Source organism: Candidozyma duobushaemuli, assembly GCF_002926085.2.
Source record: "Candidozyma duobushaemuli strain B09383 chromosome Unknown B_B09383, whole genome shotgun sequence".
Taxonomy (NCBI): domain Eukaryota; kingdom Fungi; phylum Ascomycota; class Pichiomycetes; order Serinales; family Metschnikowiaceae; genus Candidozyma; species Candidozyma duobushaemuli.
The window spans coordinates 2,652,954-2,666,047 of NW_020289895.1; the positions used below are offsets into that span (position 1 = coordinate 2,652,954).

The 13,094-nt window shown below is 46.4% G+C and overlaps 7 protein-coding genes and 2 non-coding genes across 9 annotated transcripts; 4 read left to right on the top strand and 5 right to left on the bottom strand. All coding sequences in view use genetic code 12, as the record gives it.

The window, feature by feature from the left end:
- Window positions 1-13: 13 nt before the first annotated feature.
- RRP42 (exosome non-catalytic core subunit) lies at window positions 14-883 on the bottom strand (the record flags this gene model as incomplete). The annotated part of the gene is made up of 1 exon (XM_025481101.1): window positions 14-883. The coding sequence occupies one exon, from the start codon at window positions 881-883 to the stop codon at window positions 14-16; it is 870 nt and encodes a 289-aa protein (XP_025335401.1).
- Window positions 884-1,532: 649 nt separating this feature from the next.
- Window positions 1,533-2,681, top strand: CXQ87_002601 (FG-nucleoporin; the record flags this gene model as incomplete). The annotated part of the gene is made up of 1 exon (XM_025481102.1): window positions 1,533-2,681. The coding sequence occupies one exon, from the start codon at window positions 1,533-1,535 to the stop codon at window positions 2,679-2,681; it is 1,149 nt and encodes a 382-aa protein (XP_025335402.1).
- Window positions 2,682-2,703: 22 nt separating this feature from the next.
- On the bottom strand, window positions 2,704-4,141 carry CXQ87_002602 (uncharacterized protein; the record flags this gene model as incomplete). The annotated part of the gene is made up of 2 exons (XM_025481103.1): window positions 2,704-2,759; window positions 2,932-4,141. 2 exons carry the CDS (start codon window positions 4,139-4,141, stop codon window positions 2,704-2,706), a joined length of 1,266 nt encoding a protein of 421 aa, XP_025335403.1.
- Window positions 4,142-4,209: 68 nt separating this feature from the next.
- Window positions 4,210-5,130, top strand: CXQ87_002603 (uncharacterized protein; the record flags this gene model as incomplete). Its single annotated transcript, XM_025481104.1, has 1 exon — window positions 4,210-5,130. One exon carries the CDS (start codon window positions 4,210-4,212, stop codon window positions 5,128-5,130), a length of 921 nt encoding a protein of 306 aa, XP_025335404.1.
- Window positions 5,131-6,089: 959 nt separating this feature from the next.
- Window positions 6,090-7,943, top strand: PTP2 (tyrosine protein phosphatase; the record flags this gene model as incomplete). Its single annotated transcript, XM_025481105.1, has 1 exon — window positions 6,090-7,943. One exon carries the CDS (start codon window positions 6,090-6,092, stop codon window positions 7,941-7,943), a length of 1,854 nt encoding a protein of 617 aa, XP_025335405.1.
- A 1,040-nt stretch (window positions 7,944-8,983) lies between these two features.
- CXQ87_002605 (uncharacterized protein) lies at window positions 8,984-11,965 on the top strand (the record flags this gene model as incomplete). The annotated part of the gene is made up of 2 exons (XM_025481106.1): window positions 8,984-10,117; window positions 10,754-11,965. The coding sequence occupies 2 exons, from the start codon at window positions 8,984-8,986 to the stop codon at window positions 11,963-11,965; spliced, it is 2,346 nt and encodes a 781-aa protein (XP_025335406.1).
- CXQ87_002606 lies at window positions 10,211-10,283 on the bottom strand. Its single transcript has one exon. It is a non-coding gene; the product is annotated as a tRNA-Phe (tRNA).
- On the bottom strand, window positions 10,291-10,363 carry CXQ87_002607. The gene has a single exon. It is a non-coding gene; the product is annotated as a tRNA-Arg (tRNA).
- A 50-nt stretch (window positions 11,966-12,015) lies between the features above and the next one.
- On the bottom strand, window positions 12,016-12,390 carry CXQ87_002608 (RNA-binding signal recognition particle subunit; the record flags this gene model as incomplete). The annotated part of the gene is made up of 1 exon (XM_025481107.1): window positions 12,016-12,390. One exon carries the CDS (start codon window positions 12,388-12,390, stop codon window positions 12,016-12,018), a length of 375 nt encoding a protein of 124 aa, XP_025335407.1.
- Between the last annotated feature and the right edge of the window lie 704 nt (window positions 12,391-13,094).

Here is a 13,094-nt window from a genome sequence, read left to right on the forward strand (position 1 = left end):
ATTTTAGATCTACTTAGAAAATTGCGCCGTCCTGATCTTGTAGATCCTCTTCGACCACAGCATCAAGAGCAGCGACAACTTGTGAGCTGAACTTCTTCGCTAAACTGACCGCCTTGAGAAGAAGGGCTGGCTGGATCCCCTTCAAGTTCAGGTTATTGGAATTCGTGGCCAAATTGATGTTTGTAATCGGAGAAATGACCTTGTTGTTATACCAGCCCACAAGAATACCGCTTTCGAGAACCTGCTCTTCCTCCACAGAGGGTTCTATAACAACATTTTCGCCAGCAACACCGAAGGTGAGGAACAAAGGTGGCTGGAACTTCTCTATCTTGAAAACCTCGGAAAGAAACTGCGAGTTTTCCCAGTCGTCAGAAAATGTCGGTTGCTCCTCAATCTCAGCATCGTCTGTCTCGGAAACCAAGAGAGGCAATCTGGTAGAGCTGAGCGCCAAGTAGGAAGCCATGCTGATCAATGTCAATGGGTAGGACTGATGTGAAATGACAATGCAATCGATGAAAAGTTTGTAACTGTATTTTGACGTGAGATGCAAGTTCTTGACTGGGAAGTTCTTCTCGAAGAGATTCGTCATATTGAACTTCAAGTTCAGCACAAAGTTGGAGTCGTCACGGAAACCGGCTATGTCAACGTCACATTCTATTAAATTTGGCTCTTTAGCGATCAAAACCACCTTGGCCTTCACACTAACAATGCACTCGGATCCATCTGCCATTCTGATTCTTGCAGAACCGTTGGAGCTCGGTAGAAATGCGGTCTTTGCCTCTAAAGGTCTAAATTGGAAAGCTTTCCTGCCGTCTGGACGAACAGGAGGCGCCATCGCCAATGAGTCGAAGAGGTATGCCCTCTCTGCCGGTGACAAAATCATTGCGATGGGACTTTGAGGTTGGAGCTAAACTGAGAAGATGAGCACCGCTAAATGTGTAGGTACTGCAGAAAAGTACTGGTTGCAAAACAGATACCCCACGGCAAATGGGAAGTTCAGCTTGGAATTGGGTGGGATAAGAGAGCAGAAAGGAGCCTGATTTACTCCTTATCCGATTAATCTAAAATCCGCCCGATCAAACGTATTGTAACAGTTGGATTGAATGGTGATCAGAACTCATGAAAACACTGGCTTCACTGAAGAAGAACCAATCTAGAGCAGAGGAGTGAAAGGTCGATTGAATTTGGATATATAAATCTTCATTTGGGTAAAGTTGGTCTTGTCCTTGCAATATCATTCAGTGAGGCAGACAGTACACATATCTCACGTTGACTAATAGCCAATTAGGAGAGTACGTCATAGCGATGGAAATGACCAAAGATACACAGAACGAGAATTTTCCTATCGATCCGTTACCACTTTTGATTTTTTTCATTTTTCAACCTTCTTGGAGTACCAAATTATCACGGCTATCTTGCTTTGCCAAAAATGATCTGCACACGCCCGCATTGAAAACATACGCAGCCAAACATCAAAACCTCACAATCAACCAGTGCAGATGTCCTTGTTCTCCAATAGCTCAGGTAGCGTAATGGCTTCATCTGATTCTAAAGATTCAGCCTGGTATCAAAAGTCCAGTAAAAAGGTGATTCCAAATCATCTTGTTCCTAAGAAGAAGATAGGATTCCAGCTTTCCGCTGTGTCGAATAATAAGAGAGACCAGAACAAGAGAAGCACAGGGAAAGACGATGAAGCATTCAAATCTACTGACTTCAATGTTATAAGTTTTGGTAACAAGACTCATAGAAATAGCAATGCCAGCTTTCAAGACTCGTCCCTTCTTGCTATAAAAGACCAGTCCTTCGAAGGTAACAACAACAACGAAGACTTGCCATTGTACAACTACAACGAAGATCTTCCTCCACCACGCTCACTTTATGACTTGAATGATGACTCCTCGAATGCTGTTAATAAGCCCATCCAACAAACCGAATCGTTCATCACCAAGGACCCCCGCAGCTTCCTGAACGCATTTGCAAGAAACACTTCGCCAGATGACTCCAAAGCGGATGATAAGAAAATATTGAAGAACCCATTGCGTCACAGTGAGGCTGCTGTGCTTGTCTTTGGCTACCCCGAAAGCATGGCCAACCAAGTCATTGCACACTTCCTGGAATTCGGCACTATCCTTGAGGACTTTGAGGCCGCAAAATCTACAGCCTCATCCTCTCCAGAGGAAATCTTTCAGGGTCCAACGACTGGTGCATTTTTCTCCTCAAAGTCAGACGAAAAGCAGCATGAAAACCAACTTAAACCACCTATTTTTTGTGGAAAATCGTGGGTGAAGCTCACATACGACAACCCGTCTTCAGCAGCGGACGCGCTACAAGAGTCCGGTTCAGTGTTCAATGGTGCTCTTATTGGAGTTGTGCCATACACAAAGAATGCCGTGGAGAAGTTGCAGAACCGCAAATTGACCAGCACGGAAGATATCGGAGGAGGCCTCCAGGGTCTACAGCTTGGCGACTTCTCCAGCAAAGTTGACAAAGGGGTCATTGGAGACTCTAATGATATTCAAGCATCTTACATCAAAAGACTCGAGGTAAAAGATGGCTCCGAGATGTTTTTGAAGGCGCCCAAGGGAGACCCACAAAATCCTAGCGAACTGAAGAAGCCAGAACAGAAATTAGGCTTTGTCGGAACGATATCAAATTACCTCTTCGGCTTTCACGATTTGTGATGGAACTTATTTGCATTGTATATTAAACCTGGTCCATATAGATCTCATTATTGCCATGGCCTTTTTGAAGGCGAAGAACTTCTTTGTGGGGAGCTTGATCTCGACAAGTGGGTCGGTGAAGGTGAGCCCCGATGGGAAGGAGTGTAGTAGTTTCGTGTTGGTGACGCTCGTGAAGGTGATAGTTGCGTCCTCTGACTGAAAGAAAGTCGTGTAGGAGTTTTCAAGGGGGAATGTCGGGGCGATTGGGGACGAATGAAGGAGTCGTGGCCAGTACGTGTGACGAAAGGTGTAGACAGCGTGATCCAGCTTTGATGATTGTCATCTCCTCTGGTGGATGTATACAAGTCAGCGAAGGACGTATCTCTATGCCTAGAGTAAGCACTAGCAGGGAGGGTATCCCTCGCAGGGGAGGCGGATCTTGAGGCATACTGCTTTTCGGCACGGACACTCTTTATTCTGTTACCATGAATATCGTGCGTATAGAAGGCATTTTCATTCTGCAAATGACCCTTACGATCATCGTAGGCCACCATGGATGATGCGGCCATAGGGCCGTAGGTGGCGTCGACAATTGCATTCTTCTTGAGCACGGAAGTCTTTGGAATAACGTACTTCCGGTTGTATTCGTTGAACGTTTCCTGGTATATGATCTGCTTGTCGCCTATTAGCAGTAGGAACTTGGAGACGAGGCCGTAGAGAGCAATGTCGTAAGCCACGATAATTAAAAGCGTTTTCCATAAGGATATCAGCGAAGCTAGCTTGATCACAAAGAGTGTAATTGGGCAGAAGGTGACCGCAAGATGGATTTGGAAGAGGGAAGGGTCCCAAACCTTCAACACCCAAACGTCCTTCTGGTCGAACTCCAGCTCGTAGGTGGTTTCGCCATCTGATTCGTCATCAGAAAGATAGCGCAGGTGATCCTCAAAGTAGGAAAGTATCTTGCCAAAGAACCCCCTGTCATCAGAGCTCGAGACAGTCAGTTTGGATACATTGGATGCCTTGGGTCTGGCGGCATTTGTAGACGAATTGAGCAAGGTGTACTCTCTGTTTGAAATCCAAACCACAGTGATAGCATTTATGATGGAAGCCAAGGCAAGGATCACCACCAAGGCGTTCACTAGCCATACCCAGCGGTTGCCACTGGCTTCATTGCTCACTGAGGGATAGTGAATTGGGTCCAGAGACCCAGTAATTGCACGGTTTCTAACCTGCTTATAGACACTGGCATCAGCCCGGAACAAGTCGTTCAGGCGCCGCAGCCTCACTGTGTTGTGGCGATCACCAATCTTGCAAAGTAGAGCAAACACCGTAGTGAGCACTATACCAATGGGTAAAGTGGAATGAACGTAATCATCCCAATCGATCGAGACCACAGCCTCATTCAACCCGAGGATTAGGTCCAACGGATACGCCTTTATACGCTCCAGGATAGATACCCTGCGCAGTAGACGTTTTGCCATGGAAGAACGTGTTTGTTTGTTTTCGCGATACTGCAAGGCAGTTGTATCAACACATCTACTACTCGTCAATGGAGGACACACTATCCCGTGCCAGAAAGGGCAACGAGGCATTGCACCAGCTGCTTAAGCTGCTTATGAATGACAGAACAGAACTTAGACCTCATAAGGAGGAGAATCGGACATTTTTCGAGGAGTTCAAGAGTAACATCGAGGCGATCAAGAAGAACCATTACACGCCCGAGGCGAAAGTTACGAAAAACGACAAAGAGAACTCAAGAATACCGAAGGAGGATACCACGAACGATAAAATCACAGAAAACGAGACGCGAGCGGGCCGAAGTAAGGATATGCTATTGTCGAAGCTCGAACGACAAAGTATCAGTATCGAGACGCTTGAGGCTGAAATCAGAAAACTTCGGCTCCAGAATCAACAATTACGAGAGACTAACTACGGTTTGAAAGAACGAGCAGAGAGAGAGAAAGAAATGAGAGAACGTCTTGAAAGAGAGAGTCAAAAGCCAGTCAAGGCCCAGAGCAGACCTCGAGAGTCTGCAGCGAAAGTGCAATTTGTGCCTCAGGCCGATGCAGCCCAAATCGCGAAAATACACCGCCAGGAAAACACAATCGATCAGTTACGCACTGGCTTGGCTCTAGTGGACGAGCGGTACGAGGAAGCCAAGCGAAAGTGGGAGGCGAGCGTGGCAGTGAGTGCTTTTCAAGAAAGAGTAATTTTGGATCTTAAGGCGAAATTGGGCCAAGGATCTCAGCAACCTTCGGACCTCACAGAGCAGCTTCTCAATGGCTGCGAAATTGACTCTAGCGACGATCGCGCAGACACCACCCAGTTGATTCTTGGGCGCCCGAGCGGAAGCCCCTACGACCATCTAGGCCAAGGCCACAGCCGATTCAAGGCAGCTGCACTTGCGGTACTTTTCACGGTGAGAGCAAGGCGGGCCGTTCAGAAGGCACGCAGGGAGAGACTAATTTAAGGCGAAAAAAAAAAAAGCAACAAGTTTTGACGGGTTTAGCGGTTTTTGCTTTATCAGTGAGGTCTAAGGCGAGCGCTGCGTCCGACCTATTGAGGTAAGTGCGGGCCAAGCGACTGGCAAGGGGCCATCAACCACAATGGAAAAATCTGGGGCGGAGTGGGCGGAAAAAAAAAAAAAAGTTAAAACACCATGGGGCAATTTTCAGCACCCACTCAACCACACGAGGTGAAATTGGCCTGTCGAATTGTCATGTCTTGTGCACGTAATGTGGTGTTGAGGGATATGTCAAGTCTAATAATATAAGGTGGCAGCACCACAGGTAACCTTACTTCAAATGAGGCAAGCACATGGAGGTTACGCTAATGCACTTCGTCAAAAGCGGTGAATCGACGGCAGCGGCTTGACGGCCAAAGAACAGAAACATCTTCCAAACGGCGATGCTTCTGGAAGCCCGGGCGGTGCTTCATTATTTGTTTGTTTTGCAACCACAAAAAAATAACCTTGCGCCCATCAGGCGAGGTCACTCACTCATTCCGGGCCGAGCGTCACAGAAATCGCGGATTCCTCGAACTGCAAGCGACAACCATTATACCGCGAGCCATTTTAAAAACCATTCATTCTGCTACGCTTTACAACAGAGCATGACAGGCCAAGTAAGGCGGTTATGTTGGCTCGGCAGGCTTGGGCTGGGTTGCGGAACAGACGCTGGTCAAAAATAGCACACTGCGTCGCCTCCATACTGTACACAGGAACGCTCCCCCATACACTAGACCTTCGCCGCCTCTAGACCTTCCTCCCTGCGGCATAGTCGCCCTGCGCCAGTTATCGCGCATAGCTTGCATTCTTTATAAGCACCGGTTTTCCACCTTGCTTCCTTCCTCAGCTATCACGCTGCGATGATGAAAAATGTCCCTTCCATTGTCACAGAGCCTCCTCGAGACCAAAACATCGCAAATCCAATGAAGGTCACCTCGGGGCTCCCATACCTATACGTTAAACTGCCTCAGTCCACTAGCCCCACCACCAGATCACACTTCAAGGACTTGCCTGACGACGTTGTGGCGGTCCGTAGTGACGAGCCCAAAGCGATCAAATCTTTTTTAGAAGGCAATTCCTTGGCGATTGACATCCGCCCCTTCAATAATTATCTGGCTTCTCGCCTTGAAAACGCATACAACATCTGCATTCCTACTACGCTCTTGAAGCGGCCAAATTACGACCTTGCCCATGTTTCGAACTCCGCTGCTTTACCCAAAGATGTGAAGGATCAGCTCACTGCAAGCTCAGAGCCTACAAGGGTTTTGGTATACGACGCTAACAGCGGCACCGGTCACATCTCGTTTAGTTTGTTTCAAACGATACAAAAGTTTCTCAAGCATGACAGGTTTACTGTCGGGTATCTCGATGGCGGTTTTCAGAATCTAGACACGCTGCTTCGAGATGAGTCAGCCCTTCTGTCAGACCAAACTCCAGTCTCACCCGAGACTCCTCTGCATCCCGTCTTAGACGCTGCTAGGCCGGAATCTGCCAAAGACGGATTCGCCCAATCGCCAGGTGACTCGAGTCGTGAGTCTTCGCCTTTCCTTTCGGGGTTCACACTTCCTTCGGCCACAGCGTCAAACCAAAAAATGTTGATGTCAATCAAGAAAACACTACCGCGGATAGATACTACAACCACATATAGCTACAAGCTCCGGTTCCCCGAAGGCTTTGAAGAAAAGAAGGATAAGCTCCCTCGTTGGTTGGCTTTCTTTGCCGACGGCTATGGTACCGAGGGTCACAATGAGAAGGTTGTCAACGTATTGAGCGACAAGTTCAACAAGCTTGAGCGTTCAGAGCAAGTCCGTCTAAGCATGGCCATTTCAAACACCAATGATGAAAAGTCAGACAAGGTGACCCAAACCGAGAAAGTCGCCCTCACTCCGGGCAAGCTTCATTCGGGTCTTAGTAGTGGGTATTGCTCCCCACTTGCACCATGCCCACATTGTGACAAGATTCACTACACCATTCCAAAGGGTGTAGAGTACGGCTACAAGAACCGCTACAATAACATCTGGCCATATGAGCACTCTCGTGTGAAGCTTGTGTCGTCTCCCTCTTGCTCCAGCGCCAAGAAGGAGTCTGCGGATGACTACTTCAATGCCAATTACATCAAGTGCAAGCAGCTCTCTCTTACTGAATACATTGCTACACAAAGTCCATTGGAATCCACGAAAGAAGATTTCTGGAACACTGTGTGGTACAATGGTATCAAGGGCATTGTGTGTCTCAACAAGCCATCCGTCTTTGCTCCACAGGCATACTACGAAGTGAACCAGCACTTTGAGAAGAGTGACCTCTCTGTGACCATCAAGTCTACGGAAGACAAAGAGGGGTTCACGGTGCGCAAGATGGAATTGCAAAAACACGGCAAGACCCGTATTGCTTACCACTTTGCCTATGCCGACTGGCCTGACTTTGGTGTTCCTGACAACTTCAAGACTGTTTCACGTCTTTTGGAAAGCAAGAACGAATGCATCGAGTTGCTCAAGAACCAACAACCTCCCACATCTAAAATTACTCGCTCGCTTGATTTACTTGTCCATTGCTCAGCAGGGTGTGGACGTACTGGATGTTTCATCACGCTCGATATGGTTAAAGATTGCTTCAAAGGCAAAAGCAATGGGAAGTATGACCCGTGGGGAACAAAAGACCTCGTCTACAAGGCGGTGCAGCTTCAACGCCAGCAGCGTATTGCCATGGTTCAGACACTTGACCAGTTCATCTACTGCTATGAGAGCATTTTGCATGAGATCTTCGACAACTATATGTGAGTAACGAGACGTACGAATTAATGAATAATGCAAGATATAGAAGTATCTACAAGGTAGAGAAGTAGGCTTTTCCTGCTGGTGTGCAGCATGATGACGTAACTTGTTTGCTAGGTGCAAGCGAGGCTTAATTCGGCAAGCTAAGTCCAACTAGCTTTACCATATTGTACACAAGGCCCCAAGCTATAGTTTACTTTAAATTTCCCCATGGTCTTCACACTGCCAGCAAAGTCTAGAACAGTGCGAGGGCTTCAAAGTCAGACGCACAATGACTTAACTACTCGTTGCGCATCCCAAAGAGTATACGGTCACGATCTAGTGCCTGGCTGCACGGTTATGAAAAATTGTCAACCCAAATGGGCAAATTATAATGTAAACACCAAAATATCTCAAAGTCATTGGGTCCTAACTTATGTAACACTGCTGGTGACAAAACTCCCTTGTTTTGGTCTTCAGAAACGCAGGGGCCAATTGGTCTGTTTTGGTATCTTCCAGTGTGCATCGTAGAGTTTCAGACTTGTTTACCCCAGCACTACCAAGCTTTCCCCGACGGGGGCTTTAAATATCCAGAACTTTTGGATCTCTCTAAACTTTCAGTGTTTGAGGAAGTACGTTAGAGAAGATGTAGGATTACCAATCTTTGTTCATCGCCTAATTGGTCTTATGTCAATGGTGTTGCATCAGGGCGATAAAAGGCGGGCCGAACTGATTTACCCACAACTTGCTTTTGACTGCAAATTTCTAATCTACTGCTTTTTGGATGAACATTGAACTGTGAAATTTTTTAAATAAAATCACATTGACCAAATGTTTGGTTTCAATCTCACTCTAGGCCTCTCCAGACCGACCTCCAGTCGCAGCCATTCACACAGGAATCCCATTGCGATGGACCATACTGGCAACTTCATGAAACACCACTGATGCCCGACGATGATACAAATATCCGGCAAATCTCTTACCTTCTCAATATACTAGGTAAATCCAAGCGATCCGAAAGCTTTGAATCTCTAACGCGTCCAAACATCTCAGCTTCCATGACAAGCATGTTAACAGCCCCACCCATAGCAGAGGACGATTATTTATGTGAGACGACAGTGGAGCAGCAAAAGGTCCTGGATACCATCAAAGAGATCTACGAAAAGTTGCTCAATGAAAGCAACCGAGATGAGGTATTTGACAACGAGATCAATGTCGACCTTCACTTGAAGTACGTGGAGCTGTACTTGGACGAACCGTTGCCTGATCCTTATTACGTGCTAGATGCTTCTCAACTGTGGGTGACCTACTGGCTCACAAATGCACATGTTACCCTTAGCGGAGAGGATCTTCTGGACGATTTGAAAAAGTTGGTTTCGGAGAAGGTCAATTCGTTGGTGATCGACGAAGGCAGAGGTGGCATTGCTGGTGGACCCAACATGCATATGGGTCATATGGCGTCAACCTATGTGCTTTTGCTTCTGCTCGTGCTAGCAGAAGATTTTGCAAGCGTGGATAGAATCAAGGACAATTTGCATGGTTGGCTTCTTTCATTGAAGAACGACGATGGCTCGTTTGCAATGCACAAAGGCGGCGAAAGCGATACCCGTTCTACCTACTGTGCTCTTGTTATAAGTTCACTTTCCAATATGGACACCACTGAGCTTTGGGCTGGAACCCGTCAATGGCTCTCGTCGTGTCAAACATATGAGGGTGGCTTCTCTGGGGTTCCCGATACCGAGGCACATGGTGGATACACATATTGCGCCGTTGCTGCATTCTATTTGATGGGCCGCCAAGAAGGTGACTTCAATGAAGCCCTGTTACTACGTTGGCTTGCTGACAGACAATTGAGCTTGGAAGGTGGCTTTTCCGGGAGAAGCAACAAACTTGTGGATGTTTGTTACAGTTACTGGGTCGGCGGTGCATTTGCTTTGCTTGAGTCTTCCATTGGGACAGATGTGTTCAATAAGGAGGCCCTCATCAGTTACATTTCCAATTGCTGCCAGGATCTCAAGCGTGGTGGGTTGAAAGACAAACCTGGCAAATCACCAGACTTTTATCATACCAACTATGCTCTTTGTGGCTTAAGCATGGCAGAGTACCGCTTCAAGAATGATAAAGGAGATGCCTACTCTTTTCTGGCTGAAGAGAGAATCGCAGGCTCGAGCTACACCATTCCAGTGAACCCAGCTTTTGGGGTACCACTTCGCTGCATCGACAAAGCATACAAGCATTTTCATAGAATATAATTGACTCGGAATAAAAAAATAACCGTTCAAAAGCAAAAAGAATGCGATTTCTGTGGATCGAACACAGGACCTCCAGATCTTCAGTCTGACGCTCTCCCAACTGAGCTAAAACCGCTTCCAAGAACCCACGCCGGGACTCGAACCCGGAATCTTTTGATTAGAAGTCAAATGCGCTAACCATTACGCCACGCAGGCGAGTTCTGAAACTTGTGGCACCCCGCTGAAAACTTATCAAGCAGACCTTTTGTCATGCGGGCTTGTGCTTTCAAAGTCTATGAAAGTATGTTTGAAGCCAAAAATAAGCTGCACACAAATTTTCAGCTTCATAGCCCCGGGGTTTGTGAGTTATACCAACTCAAAGTTTTGTGTCACGTGCGCATCATATATATACGCATCCTACTCCCATATCTCTACTACACGCCACTCCATTACATGAGCTCATGGTCCAACTTTTTCGGAAGGCGGCAGTATGAGCTGCTTCCTACGACAAATGATCCGCCTCAACACCTCCCTGGTACTTATCCGGCGGAAGAAAGTGGGGATGCATCACCCAGTACCCCTTCAATTGGAAATCGCATAGCCAAGTGGTTGATCTTCTTGTTCATTGCACCCATCACAGTTGCAGCAGTGGTCGCCCTTTCACTTCTTTCCAAGTTCTTTTCCTTCTTATATTTGGATGACAGCGAAGCTCAGCGACGCAGATCCGCATCGGAGACAGCGACAACTAGCTGTAACGCCCTAGTGAATGACCCTATCAGCAAGGTTGAAAGGTTTGTCAGGGCTCTAGAGGAGAATTTGCTGCCGGAACAGCTATACTCTTCAAATAATCCTGACCGCAATGTGGCTGCTTTGCCTCCTTTTTTCCAAGGCAGCTACACTCAAGCACTTTACATGGCAATCAATCGAGGCAAGTTCTTGTATGTCTACTTGACGAACCCAAGTAATGAGAGCTCGAGCTCGATCTTCGATCATATTGTCACCAACCCAAAGTTCATCTCCATCTTCACCTCAGAAAATAGAAACAATCAAAACATAATATGGGGCGGGGATCTCACAAACCTGGAAGCATATCAGTTGGCTAACAGTTTGAATGTCACTAAATTTCCATTTTTGGGCGTTCTTTGCCTCACAAGGACGTCTACAATGACACCACAGGGTCCGTCAAAGACTCCACCCAAGATATCATTGATCCTGAAGATCCAAGGAGGCATAGGTGAAGGTGATCCAGACAAGCTAATTCAAAGCAAATTCATCAAGCGTGCTCTCAAATACGAACCTGAACTAGCGCTCATTAGAGCTGAACTAAAAGATAAATACATGTCTGAAATGGTACGGAAGCAACAGAATGCAGACTACCAACAGTCACTCCTCAAGGATAGACAAAAGAAGGCTCAAAAGGCTCAAAAAAGACTCGCGGCTGACTATCTTCGTTGGAAGCAATCTCACATTCTTGAGCTTAGACTGCAACAGGATGATCGTGAAGGGAAAGCCAGAATCGCAATTAAGATGGCCGGGGGAAACCGTGAGACATTCTATTTCCCGGAAAACTCACCGATAGAGGATATCTTTTTATTCGTCGAGCTACATCAGAAAAGCCTTTTGGAGGAAGAGTCGAACTTCACCCTTTCACAAGTCGAAGCGGAGGAGAAGTTCCGGGATTTCTCTTATCCCTACCAATTTCGCCTTGTTTCTCCGGTTCCGCCTTTGCCTCTGCTTAGTGACTACGACAAGAGCACGCCAGTCAAGGACGTTGGATTTATCTACCCCAGCGGCCTTCTCATGGTTGAGAGGCTCTGATTCTTGCATCTCATGAATTAAGTGTATAACGTTACAAATGAAAATTCCGCCTAAGGTTTTGTGACCTTGCTTTTCTTTGCCTTCTTCTTCTCCTTCTTCTTCAAGCCGACGAAACCTGTTTTGAGCACCTGGGCGTATTCCAGCCAGAATGCATCCAAGTTGGCTGGCTCCACCACAGTCGATATCTTGGAATCTTTCTTTCCCAATGTGGCACGAATGAGCACTGGGTAACTCTGTGTGTTGGTGGGGTATGCTGTAGGGTGTTCCACGACGTTGGAGGAAAGGTCTTTAACCAGATCAATGGATTCCTTTTCTAACGGCGTCGACAATCTTTTCTGTGTGAAGTAGACAGAGCTCTTGCCCTCATTGGACGCTAGTATAGCCTCCACTTTCGATATAAATTCTGCATTGTTCAATCTGCCCATGGTGAACTATATCTTGGTTCCTCTATGTGGTTTCTCTGCTTCTTTTTTCCACCGCTCAATGGTATACAGGTGAGGCTCCACCAGCGTGATAAGAGCCTACGAACATCATGCCAAATGCAACAAGGCGAATCCATTCTTTATAAACTGTCATCGGCGAGAGCTAATGCGTTTGTTTGAACCGCTTTTCAATAAATGATACTGTAGAAGTAAGGGACATTAACGAAGAAAATGACTTTGAGTGGACCTTCACACCCTCTATTTTCCCAACAAGGATTTCTGAAAGGCTTCAAATACCACTTGAGCACATATTTGATGGCTATAAAAGCAAAGTGCTATGTGTTTTGCAGATTTCGGGTTGAGTGGTTCACTACGCAATAAGTATGAGATCAGGTAAATGGTTGCGAAAACCATGAACTCGTACTCAAATTCAGCTAGAAGCGTGAAACAGGCACCACTACTATTTTCAATTACAATCTCGGCTTTTGCTACTGAATAAGAGTAAAGATCTGATACCCAATTGGTTTATTCTTCCTCAGAAAAACCCGAAGAGACTAATTCCGTCACCATAGCCACAGTATACATAAGGGACCATATTCATTAAAAAGTGACTAGCTCATTGCAAATCCGAATACCTGCCAAAATGCTCTTAATCGACAGTGAAATCTCATGTCTTTGTATCTTGCCTTGAAATTTTCACACCTTCA